Here is a 13,836-nt window from a genome sequence, read left to right on the forward strand (position 1 = left end):
TCCTTAAGCACATGCTTGGCTTTTGTGTTGGGGGTCCTCGCATTCACTCTCAGAAAGCTCTGTCTAATGTAACTATGTAAGAATGTTCTTTTCAGCCCTACTGCTAAAGCAAAAAAAAAAAAAAAAGAAAGAAATTCTGCTCAGTCTTTCAGTGTGCCTGCCTGGAAGGCTTTTTTAGTTTGGCTTTTTTGTCTGGGCAAGTGCATTTGGCTCTTACAGGGTCCAGAACAAACTGATCCTCCTTATATGGGCTTAACTAAAACTTTCCCAGCTCAACACAGACAACGGGCTCCTAATAAAACACTAATTAACTTCATCAGGTTTGTTTCTAACAATCTGTACTTTGTGCCAAATCCTAGCTTGCCCAAAGTGTTTATGTTTTAAAAGATGAGTCAAAAGTGTTGGTACAAAGCCCAAGCCTAAATCAAACTCTCAAAACAGTCTTGAGATCTTTGGCAGAGTGTTTATATGGCTGGGACTTATACGGGCAGAAGCTCCTTAGAACAGGCAACAGGAAGATGGTCTGGAGGTTGCTAAAATATGGTCAAATGAGTGAAAACCTAGGGTCAGATAACCTGGGCTCAGGTTTGCAACCTACAAAACTTGTAGTCTTAGACAGGTGATTTAAGCTCTCTACATCACAATTTCCTAATCTGTAAAAGGAAAAATAGAGATGCCTCATTGACAAGATAAATGTAAGTATTAAATTGTCTGTAGTATAAGAAAGTGCTTTGCAACCCATATAGCATCCTACAAATGTAAGTCTTGCTATATGGCCATATGGGTTTTTTTTCACAGTCTAATGCACAGAGAGATAACTTTAAATGACTGTGCTGAGGGTTAAGTGCAGTGACAGAGGAGGAGCACCTAGCTCAGGTTCTCAGAAGGAAATACGTCAGAACTGAGTTCTGAGGCATGAACAGATTCAGCAAAGTTTGGGAAAGGGTGAGAGGTGCAAAAATGTGACAGAATAGTGAAACAACATGGCATAAGGGAAGCTAGCAATTTAGAACTACTAGAGAATCAAGGGCAGGATAATAATGAGGTTGGAGGGATTGATAAGCAGCAGGTCTTGGAGGGTTAAACATTTGGACCTTTTTCCATGGAAAAGTTGGGTTGGTGTAATTGCATTTAGAACTGATTTTGTCTGAAAACTGAAAGGAGAAAGATACTAAATACACATTCCACTTTCCCTCTCATTTCCTTCACAAGAGCAGGAGAGGACCTCTCATCTCAGGGACTAGAAGGGATAAAGCAAAGAAGAGTGCAGATGTGGGTGGGTTTGCCAAAGAAGTGGCCTAGAGCATGCTGTATGCTCCGGTAGTTTACACCTGCTGATCTCACTTAGTGTTGTCCATGGCTCAGTAATTTTCTAGAGGAACAGAGATCTTGGTTTATTTTTCCTGTTGAATCCTATCTCAGCAGCCATAGGACTCTGGGCTCAGACAAAGAGAATAAACCCAAGGGCACACCACCCTAGCAAGTCCTCATGTTTACTTAGACTATAACATGTAATGTAAGGAAGATGAGTTTATGCTCTGCCAGGAATTGCCTTGTCTAGAGTTCCCTTCTATGTTTCCCAAAACTACAAATTAATGAGTCTTATGTTACATGTAGTCAAGTACTAGTAGAATGATTCCAGAGCTGGCATAGAAAGGAAGCTGAGAGAAGGAGTGGACATCATTGTTTCTCTTGTGTTAAATACAAGACAAGTGAAAATTAACCAACTTTCTTTTCTGAAAGGGTTCTAGGTTAAGAGACAATGCAATGGATAAAGTATCTTTTAATTTCAACAATGGAGAATCAAGCAATAGTGTCATGGATAAGTTGGAAAAAGATGGGCTGAATGATTATGGTGGTAATTAAGTATATTCACAGAAACCTGGATAAATGGCCACACTCAAAGAAAAAGCGGTTGATATCTCTGAGTAGTCTCTAATGTTTTGCCACAGGGCTCTGACATAGTCACAAATTGACAGATCTGTTTTTCTTAACTATCAGATAAAGATACAGAAATAAGAGTGATCCAAGCCAAAGATATTACAAAGATAGAAAGTAATAAGTTAAATGTATGTTTTGGGTGATAGAATAAAGACTCTAAATTGGCTGAAATGATGGGTATAACCAACATGAAGAAATACAACAAGAATAAATAAAACACCTACACTTACCTTAACAAACAAGTTATAAGATAGTAGACATGTGTTTTCCTAGAAAATCTTGTGTGTGGGGGGGAAAGTCCTGAAGACTTAACTGATGTAAGTGGCTAGGAGATAATTAAGAGTCAATAATATTTAGTGGTTACAAAAAATACTTGATATAATTTCAGGTTGCATTGATGGAGATATGGGAATACCCTCTAAACTTTGAGGTTAGAAACGATTTAAGATATAAGACTTTATGGATAAAAGAAAAGATTGAGAAAATTTGATAATATTAAAATTAAGAAGTTCTGCTTCAAAATAACCATTAGAAGAGTTAAAAGGCAAACCACTAGTCAGAAGTGTTTGCAACACACATAAAAAACAAAAACCCATAAATAAAATATATAAGAACATTGGGAGGGAGACAAACTGTAAGTGACTCTTAATCTCACAAAACAAACTGAGGGTTGCTGGCGGGAGGGTGGTTGGGAGAAGGGGGGTGGGGTTATGGACATTGGGGAGGGTATGTGCTATGGTGAGTGCTGTGAAGTGTGTAAACCTGGCGATTCACAGACCTGTATCTTGGGGGATAAAAATATATTATATGTTTATAAAATTAAAAATTTTTAAAAAAAGAAAAAAAATATAAGAAACTCCTACAAGTCAATTTAAAACTCAGACCACCCACTAGAAGAAAAAAAAACGTGTAAAAACTTAAATCAACATTTCACAAAGAAGGACTCCAAAGAGCCAATAAACACCTGAGAAGGTAAATGAGCTCATTAAAAGTCAGGTAAATGCAAATTAAAGCCATGATTCTTCTGTGTTTATATAATGGAGTACTACACAACAATGAAAATATATAAACTCCAGGATTATATAACATGGATGAATCTTAATAGTACAATATTGAAAGAAGCCAAATATTTACAAAACACAAAATATATGGATTCCTACTATGCCAACCCATAAGAAAAAGTGAAGAAGTATTTACCATGAAAAATCAAAATAAAAGCTCTAGGGACATATGGTGAATATCTTCAGGAAAGGACGGCCGGGGACCTTGGCATGCTTTTTTGGACCTCACTGGTTTTTAACATAAGTGCTTACTTAATAATAATTTATTAAATGTAATATTTAGGTTTTGTTCACTTTTCTAAATATGTCATATATCACAATTTCATAAAAGTTTGAAAAAATAAAACAGGAAATGGCCAAGCTGTAGAATCTCTGGCCACCAACACATCTAGACATAAATCAGAGCAGAATGCAAAAGTAAATTTCTCACCTTTTAATAAGTGGTGCTTATTAAAGTGTACTCAGAATGCAAGATGCCTACAGTGAAACACTTATACATTCTAAAAGGCCGAAAAGGGAAATTGGGATGAAAAGCACCCACTATTGTCTGTCTTCCATTTTTAAGGTAGAAAATGGGGGGAGAAATGATTCCGGGTCAAAAAAAGGCTATCAATAATATTCTTCTCTGGGCCCTCTAATAGAAACATCATAATGGCATAACTTACCCAGCGGGCACTATTTACTGTTCTGAATCGAAGAGTATATTTTAAAGTAGATGAAAGAGGAGCCAACACAGGCCTTATCCATTTTATTTGAAGCATTCGTTTGATGCCCAAAACTGATTGCACACTGAAAATCTCAGGTGGTTCAATTTTCACTGAAAATAAAAATCATCATAAATTTTCTCATATATGCAAAAAGATCAAAAAATGCTAGTAACATCCATCTAAAACTGAAAAAAAGAAAACTAGAAAGGAAATGATAATGCATATTTCGTAACTGGCTATATGCAGATGGCGTTGGGAAGGCAGGGCAAAAGGAATGGTGCCACACCTGTTTATCCCACCCCTCCCCCACCACCAAAAAAAGAATGGCCAGTGAGGAGAAGATACATTTCTATGACTTTTCTGCAAATGCACCTTTTACTGATTGGTTCAGATCTTATGCCAAGAAGAAAGGAGGTCAAAAGAAGAGATCACACAACTAGAAAATGGGCTGTTTCCCTTATCTCCACTCCCTTCAACCTCTCTTTGCTCAACCCCCAAAAGTGTCCAGTAGAAAGCATCTCTCACTTTCCTTGAATGTTACAAACATTATCACTCAAAATCTTTCTCTTTCAAAATATGTAATATTTTTCTGGTTTTAAAAGTAGCATGGCAAAAAATTGCCAAAATTTTTTTTAAATATGGAAAAATACAAAGAAAAAGTTTAAATTAGGGGTGCCTGGGTGGCTTAGTCGTTAAACATCTGCTTTCAGCTCAGGTCATGATCCCAGGTTCTTGTGAACAAGCCCTGCATTGGACTCCCTGCTTAGCAGGAAGCCTGCTTCTCCCTCTCCCATACCCTCTGCTTATGTTCTCTCTATTGCTGTGTTTCTTTCTATCAAATAAATAAATAAACCCTTAAAAAAAAAAAGAAAGAAAAATTTAAACCTCCATAATGCCATAAACCAGAGCCACTGTAACATTCTGGTGTATTTCCAGGCTTTTTTCTATATAAGTATTTGTGTATTTTTTAACCAAAATTAATATTATGTTAAATAAAACCGTTGTCTTCTTAAATAACACTATTCAATCAGTATATATCCTCTTGCATTAGAAATTCTAAAAACAATGATTTTAACAAGATTGGAGGATATAAAATTAATATACAGAAATCTGTTACACTTCTATACATTAGTAATGAAGTAGGAGAAAGACAAATTAAGAAAACAATCCCCCTTGCAATTGCATCAAAAAGAATAGAATGCCTAGGAATACATATAGACAAAGAAGTGAAAGACCTGTATTCTGAAAACTATAAGACACTGATAAAAGAAATTGAAGACAAGACTAACAACTGAAAAGATGTATCATGCTCATGGATTGGACAAATTATAATGTTCTAAATGCCCATACTACCCAAAACAAAATACAGATTCAATGCAATCCCTATCAAAATAACAACAACACTTTTCACAGAACTAGAAAAAAATACTAAAATATGTATGGAACCACAAAAGACCCCAAATAACCGAATCAATCTTGAAAAAACAAGAATAAAGCTAAAGGTATCACAATCCAAGACTTCACACTATAGTAATCAAAACAATATAGCACAGGCATAAAAACAGATACATAGATCAGTGGAACAGAATAGAGAATCCAGAAAGAAACACAAACTTACATCATCGATTAATATATAACAAAAAAGGCAAGAATATACAATGGGGAAAAGACAGTCTCTTCAATAAATGGCTGGGAAAACTAGATAGCTACATGCAAAAAAATGAAACTGGACCATTTTCTCACACCGTGTATAAAAATAAAATCAACATGGGTTAAAGACTAAAATGTGAGACCTGAAATCATAAAACTCCTAAAGAAAACAAAGCAATCTCTTGGACATTGGCCTTAGCAACATTTTTCTAGATACGTCTCTTCAGGCAAGGGAAATAAAAGCAAAAACAAACTATTGGACTTCATCAAAATAAAAAGCTTTTGCACAGTGAAGAAAATCAACAAAATGAAAAGGCAATTTACTAAATGGGTAAAGACATTTATTTGCAAATGATATATCCAATTACGGACTAATATGCAAAATATATAAAGAACTCATACAACTCAAAACCAAAAAAACACACACAATTTGAATTTAAAAATGGGCAGAAGACCTGAATAGACATTTTCCAAATATAAAAAGAAGACCAAAAGATACATGCAAAGATGCACAACATCACTCATAATTGGAGAAATGCAAATCAAAACCACAAAGAGATATCACCTCATACCAGAGAGAATGACTAGTATCAAAAAGACGGGAAATATCAAGCATTAGTGAGGATGTGGAGAGAAAGGAACCCTCATACATATCCATAACCCTTGGTATACCTACTATCTCCTTGAGCTTTGAGTTTACTTTTATGTTTACATCTCTTCTGAGAAAAAGAGGGGAGGGGTTATCTTTTAATAGTAGAGCATATAGGAATAAGAAACGATACTTACTTATGGTATCTAAGTTCCAATGTGTTATATCAGAATTAATTATACCATCTGCATTTTGAGCTTCCACTTGAATGGTGTAATTATCTGGGTTTGTTATTGTTGGAGGAAAAAAGGAGCAAGAAGCATGATTTCCCCTTGTAGAATTATCAGTTGGGCAAATATCACTTTTGTATCCATAAGAGCTTTGAAGGAAAAAGCAATTCAACATGAGTTTAGTACAGTAGTTTGGAAACAAAGCCATACTTAATATATTAAGCATGTGTTTATTAGTTTCACTCTGGGTTTCTCTTGAGGACTATATCATCTCAAATATGATGCTCCTTTCTCCAAATTCCTTCCTTATCTCTTCCAAGGAGAGATCAAAGTTACCCATTTCTTGCCTGAGATGTTATGAGCCATAGAGACTTCCTTGGAACTCTGTAAGTCCAGCAAAATCTATGCTTGTAATACATTCCCTATTGGTAAGAAATACTGACTAGGATCCTGAAAACACCAGATTCTAGCCTTGAGAAATTATCCTTAAAAGAAAAATAAGATAAAAGAGGATTTGTTAAATAAACTATGATAGATACATAAATAGAATTAAAATAGTTTTTAATAAATCAAGTTACTGATATGGAAAGATGCCCATACTCCTATTGGTGGTGAAAGGGAAAAAAAAAGGATGTGTATTATGTACATAATAATCACATTTATATAAACTTATATATTTATATAACCATTCTCAGAGATGTCTGAAAAGTATTCATCAAAATGTTAAAATTTTACCTCTGGTGGTGGAATTTCAAGTGATTTTTTTTACACTCTTTATATTTTTCAGATAGAATTTTTATCACTGCCATACATTATTTTCAGAAAACTCATTAAGTTTTTTTTCCTGGGCATAAAGATAACTTAAATCCTATCAAGCTATAACTTAATGAAGATAAGTACAAAGACTGGTAGGAATCCAATGGGTGGGTACAGCCCTAGTCCCCATGGCTGGGGGATGATGATATAAGAGATGAAATAGGCAGGGAATATCCTACTTTGCAAGATGCCAATGTTCGGTGGGGCTGGGCGCAATGGAGCAAAGCTTAAATGTACAGAAGCATGGAATTTTGAAAGTAGAAAAGACTTTAAAGGCTTTCTGCTATTGTTGAGCAGTGCAAAAACAGCCTCCAGAGTACTGTTGGGTCATGGTTCCAAGCACAAGCTCTGGAAGCTCACCAGGTTTGAATTCTGTGCCTTGGGTAAGTTTCCTAACCTCTCTGTGCCTGAGTTTTCTCATCTCTAAAATGAGAGTAGTATTGTACCTATGACATAGCACTGTTATGAGGATGAAATGGGCTCATATGCATGAAGTTCTTTTAAAATGTCAGCCACTGGGTCTAACAGTGAAATGATACTATCATTGTTAGGAGTACTATCACTGTAGCTGAATATATTTGCCTTTATTAATGCTGTAACCTCTAAGGAATAACCTTTCTTCCCTTTCTGCACCTGAAGGGCTCTTTCATACCTCAGTTCAAAAGTCACTCTCTCCCTGAAGGCATCCCAAGTCTCCTTATTCTTTCTCAAGGAAAAATCCATTCCTATCATTTCTGAGCATCAGTACATTTTGTTCATACCACCGACCCACCACCATCTATTCTCAGGGTTGACCTTCCACAAGAAATGCTCCCTTTCTACCTGGAAGAGATATTCTCAGTGATAAACTTACAAAACTACAAACCAGTCTGGGAGTACTGGAGAGCCCAGCAGGCCTGGGGCCAACTACAGGGGTTGTATACAGACCTGAGGACACCCTGGTGTGAGGCACCATCTGACTTCGGCTCAGGTCAAGATCTCAGTCTCCTGGAACAGAGCCCCATGTTGAGCTCCCCGCTCAACAAGGAGTCTGCTTGTCCCTTTCCTTCCCACCCCTGCCCATGTTCTCCCTGTCTCTTTCTTAAATGAATAAATAAAATCTGAAGAAGAAAGAAAAAAAAAGTACACTCAGGTATTTCCTACTTCTACAGGACCAATGGGTGAGAATAATGATAATCCATAGGGAGTGATGGAAGGAGGGGGATGACTCCTTAAAAGGGAAAAATAGGAGTACACTTAATTGAGGTTTTCAGATTTACATTCTACTGGTACTTTCTATTCAACACTGGGCCTCGAACAAATAAGTCTGAAAGAAGGTAAGACACTTGGACCATGGATTAGTGGGCCTTTATCACTCTGATCTTCAGAACCAGGGCTTAGCAAACTAGGCCTGCTGACCAAATACAGCCCACCTCTTCTTCTCGTAAGGCACAGAGACTAAGAACAGGTTTTACATTTTTAAGTGGTTGGGGAAAACATAGAAAAGGGAAAATACTTTGTGGTGTGTGAAAATTATATGAAATTCAAATTTCAGTGTTCACAGATAAAGTTTTATTGAACAGTCTGGTCCCTTGGTTTACATACTGTGTCTGTGGCAGCTTTCCTGCAACAATAGTAGTTTTCAGTAGTTTCAAAGAAATCCAGTCTCCTCTAGGCCTAAAATATTTACTGTCTGTCCCTTCATAGGAAAAGTTTCCTGCCCTCTATTTTAAATCATCTCCCTGATATAACATGGATACATGAGTACTGCAAAGAATAGTGTGTGCTTTTTTCCTTTTCTTCTACTGCAAAGCATGAAGTAGACTTCCCTGATAACACTAGTTACCAATTTTCAAGGAGTGGGGAAAAAAAGAACATATATGAGATCTTGTATTTAAAAACAAAACAAAACAAAACAAAAAGTTGGAATTACAGGCTCTCTTTCTGAAATGGAAAAAGTTTAAAGATCATCTTTCAATATTTCCTAACATGGGTTTCCTTATTCTTAGGGAACATGAAGAAAATAAAGTGCTTCATGAGCTATTTTCAAAATTTCAAAAAATTCCCTTCCCATAGTCACTAAAACATCTAGCTTTTGGCTAAGATTATAATAAAAATTTTCAACTTTTTATTCTAATAGGGTTAGAATAAAAAGGGATGCTTGAGATAGTGAAAATTTTGGGAATCACTGTCTTGGTGTAGTATTGTTTGACAGGGGTCGCACAACAAATTAGTGGCAGACTGAGAGAAATGTGTCTCCCAGTTATGGGTTTATAACCCCACTTACTATAACTGAGTTCATGAAGAATGAACAGTTTTATGGCACATTCTGGAAAGAGGACAAATATAGCTGAATACAGTAAATAAACATATTTTTTTCACTGTGCTTATAACTGGTGACACTCTCAGCCAAGTCAGTGCCTCTCAGAGGAGGTAATCATGAAGCTACATCTTCCCCCTCCCACCGCCATACTGTGACCATACTGTCACATGGCTATAGCAGCCAAGATGTCATCCTAGACACTGGACACAAATAGGGGTCAACCAGAAGCTGTAATGAAGAAAACCTTTCATTTCATAAGTGACTCGAATCATGAGTGACCCAGGAGCCTCTGCCTCCTTCCCTTACTCCCACTGATAGCACACAAGCTCCCATACTTACTAAGTTCTCTTTACTTTGTACCAAGTATAACTGACTTCTTTCTCTGGACTCCAGGTGCAAGTAAAATTTTCCTCATAGTAAAAGACACATGAAATGTTTTCAGGCTTAGCAGGCAGAACTAGATAAACAAACAAACAAATACATACATACATAAATATATAAGTACACACACACACACACACACACACACACACACACCCCAACACAATCATTTAATGAAAACAGGCAGGTCAAAAGCTGGTCTTTTTTGGTTAGTTGATACATACAATAGATTCTCCCATTCATGGCCAAGGAAAGAATCTAACTCCCTTTCTTCAATTATTCCCCTTGAAGAACTACATTTCTACCTTCAAAAAAACACTTTTTACATTCTTAATCAAAAGTGACATTTGAGAGGGGCGCCTGGGTGTCTCAGTGTGTTAAGCCTCTGCCTTCGGCTCAGGTCATGATCTCAGGGTCCTGGGATCGAGTCCCGCATCGGGCTCTCTGCTCAGCAGGGAGCCTGCTTCCCTTCCTCTCTCTCTGCCTGCCTCTCTGCCTACTTGTGATCTCTCTGTGTCAAATAAATAAATAAAATCTTTAAAAAAAAAAGTGACATTTGAGAAGCAAAAATCTTTAAAATGCCAGGCAAATATAAAGTGTTAGTAAAATACTAAGTAAAGCATCAAATGATGGAACCAGTCTGGGTAACTGGGCAGTGGATGGTATGTGGAAAAGAGAAAAACACAAAATGTTCAGCTATGCCACACTTCAACCTTATGAGCAGACGCTTAATTGACTGAGCCACCCAGGTGCCCCTACAGCTGCCCCCATCCTTGAAGCACCCATTAGTCATCAGTGCAGTCAGATTTTCTATCTTGTGCTGCCGGGAAGACGGCAGAGTAGGAGGACCCTAACCTCACCTCGTTCCACAGATACTACTAGGTAGCATTCATATCAGTTTGAATATTCCAGAAAAAGAACTGAAGACTAAAAGAACAAACCCCGCAAACAAAGGTAGAGAAAAGGCAGAGATGAGATTTGAGACTTAAGGGGATCATGGCCACCCACAAACAGGAGGGAGCTGAGAGTATAGTGAAGGCAAGAAACAGACAATCACACTGGGGACTCAAAATGGGGAAAACAAACCCCCATAACATTTGACTTTGAAAACAAGAGGGGCCTGATGTTGTGAGTTACAAACAGTAGGACTCGATGCCTGGAATTCTTAAAATAAGGTGTTTGGCTCTAGAAGAGCTCTGCGGGCCTTAGGAAGCAGAGTCCTCACCCTTAAAGAGATAGCATGACAAGAAGCCTGAGCAGATACAGTGGAGAACCAGCAGTTTGAAAACCACTGGGTGGCAGGGGCTCATGTATGGATCATTTGGTTGGGTATCTGCCTCTTAATATCAGCTTAGGTCATGATCCCAGAGTTGTGGGATCAAGCCCTGTGTCTGGCTCTGCACTCAGCACAGAGTCTGCTTCAGATTCCCTCTCTCCTTTGACTTGCATACTCTATAAACAAACAAACAATAAATAAACAAATAAAATCTTATTAAAAAAAGAAAGACAGAAAATCACTGGTGGCAAATGGGAGGGAGAGTGATTTACTTATTACTGGGAGTGTCTTGGAGAGCTAGGGATCTCAGAAAGACTCCTCCAGGATCAAAGGAGTTGGTATGCACCATTTCCCACCCCTGCCCCCAGCATAAATACATAGCAATCTGTGGGAACCAGCACTTTCCCCACATTCCCTATTTAACTTGCTTGCCCTGAGCCCCTACCCCATGCTTCAATGTATCTGCCTTGTCCAGCCACACTTGCCTCAGCCCCAGCAATGCAGAGCCCTCCCACAGAAGATCAATACAAACCTCACCAGCATTGCCTCTCCTGACCTGTGTCTTTTGCAAAGCCTAGGTCTTGGTGGTGATAGGCTCTGCAAAAGCCTGAGGCTTTGTTAAAAGGGCAAGACCGTCCCACATGCCCTTTACCGATCCACTTAGGCTGGCCAGTACCAACAGCAGCTCCAGGTCTCAATTAGCAAGCAGACCAGAGTGTAACTTGTTTAAATACAAGCCATAACTGCGGGGAACCAACTACTACACACAACAGGCAAAGAGACAACTATAGACAACTAACTAACTAACTATAGACAACTGAACTGAAGCAAAAAGAGACAAGAACATAAGACACATGCAACCTCCAGAGGAGAAACTCCCTGAAGAGCTAGGTCCTGGGGAACAGGGGACATTGCAATGCAGGGTACTTCAGGACCTCGTCTTCCTAAAGTCATTACCTTCAAGAGCAGGAGACATAGCTGACTTATCTTGCATATGAAACAGACACAGACAGTTACCAAAAAATGAGATAACAGAGAAATATATCCAAGTGAAAGAATAGGACCAAACCAGAGCAAGCTAAGCAAAACAGACATAATATGCCTGATAGAGAATTTAAAGAATGAGCATAAAGATATTCACGGACTGGAGAAAAGGATAGAGGACATAAGTAAGACACTTAACAAAGAGATAAAGACAAATCAGAGATAAAGACCACAACAGATGAAATTAAAAATACACTTGATAGAATAAGTAGCAGGCTAGATGAAACAGAGAAATAATGACCTAGAAGACAGGGTAATAGACAGTAACCAAACTGAGCAAATGAGGGGGAAAAATATGAAAATTGAGAACAGTCTGAGGGAACTCAGTGACTCAATCAAGTATGAAAACACTCACATTATAGGAAGTCCAGAGGAAGAAAAGAGAGGGGGCAAAACATTTATCTGAAGAAATAAGGGCTGAAAACTTCCAAGAGACACAGAGTGCCCTTTGCAGATCCAAGAGGCACAGAGACCCACATGGAACATTCACATATTAGGCCACAAGACAAGTCTCAAGAAATTCAAAAAGATTGAAATCATAGATATCATTCATTTTTTTCTGACCACAATACTATGAAACCAGAAGTCAACCACAGGAAAAAATCTGGAAAGACCACAAATTCACAGAGGTTAAACAACATGCTACTAAACAATGAATGAGTCAAAAAAGAAATCAAAAGTAGAAATAAAAGATTCCCTGGTGGGGAGCCTGGGTGGCTCAGTGGGTTAAGCCACTGCTTTCAACTTGGGTCATGATCTCAGGGTCCTGGGATTGAGCCCCGCGTCAGGCTCTCTGCTCAGCAGGGAGACTACTTTCCCTCTCTCTCTCTCTGCTTACCTCTCTGCCTACTTGTGATTTCTCTGTCAAATAAATAAATGAAAGCTTAAAAAAAAAAGAAAGATTCCCTGGAAACAAACGAAAATGAAAAGAGAATGGTTCAAATCTTTGAGACTTGGCAAAAGTGGTTCAAGAGGAAGTTTATAGTAATACAGGCTTACTTCAAGAAGCAAAAAAAAAAAAAAAAAACCTCAAATAAACAACCTAACCTTATACCCAAAAGAGCTAGAAAAGAACAAACAAAACCACAAACCAGCAGGAGGAAAGAAATAATAAAGATTAGAACAGAAATAAATGATGTAGAAACTAAAAAACAATAGAACAGATCAATGACCAGGAGCTGGTTCTTTGAAAAGATCAAAAAAACTGATAAACCTCTAGCCAGACTCATTAAAAAGAGAGATATAGGGCCCAACTAAATAAAATCACAAATATAAAAGGGGAAATAACAACCAGAAAGACAAACAAATGTGAGAGAATGCTGTGAAAAATTACATGACCCAAAATGGACAACCTAGAAGAAATGGATAAATTCCTAGAAATATAAAGCTACCAAAACTGAAAAAGGAAGAAATAGAAAATCTGAACAGATCCATTACTAGAAAGGAAATCAAGTTAGTACTCAATAAATTCCCAACAAACAAAAGTCCAGGACCAGACAGCTCCACAGGCAAATTCTACCAAACATATAAAGAAGATTTAACATCTATTCTTTGCAAACTATTCCAAAAAATAAAAGAGGAAGGAAAATTTCTAAATTCATTCCATGAAGCCAGCGTTATCCTGATACCAAAACCAGATGAAGACTCCACCAAAAAAGAAAACTACAAGCCAATATCTCTGAGGAATATAGATCCAAAAATCCTTAGCAAAACACTAGGAAACTGATGTTTTAATGATACATTAAAAGAAATTGTTCACTGTGGTCAAGTGGGATTTATTCCAGGGTTGCAAGGGTAGTTTAATATTCTCAAATCAATCAGTGTGATATATCACACCTA

The 13,836-nt window shown here is 37.6% G+C and overlaps 1 protein-coding gene across 1 annotated transcript in view; it reads right to left on the minus strand.

Moving 5' to 3' along the window:
• IL31RA (interleukin 31 receptor A) overlaps positions 1-13,836 on the minus strand; it is an 88,080-nt gene that overhangs the window by 32,421 nt on the left and 41,823 nt on the right. Inside the window, exons 3-5 of the mRNA XM_044224650.1 lie at positions 9,636-9,753; positions 6,146-6,327; positions 3,668-3,819 (exon numbers count right to left, since the gene is read on the minus strand). Coding sequence (XP_044080585.1) covers positions 3,668-3,819; positions 6,146-6,327; positions 9,636-9,753 — 452 coding nt within the window. The remainder of the gene's footprint in view (positions 1-3,667; positions 3,820-6,145; positions 6,328-9,635; positions 9,754-13,836) is intronic.

This window comes from Neovison vison, chromosome 1 (genome assembly GCF_020171115.1).
Source record: "Neovison vison isolate M4711 chromosome 1, ASM_NN_V1, whole genome shotgun sequence".
Lineage (NCBI taxonomy): Eukaryota > Metazoa > Chordata > Mammalia > Carnivora > Mustelidae > Neogale > Neogale vison.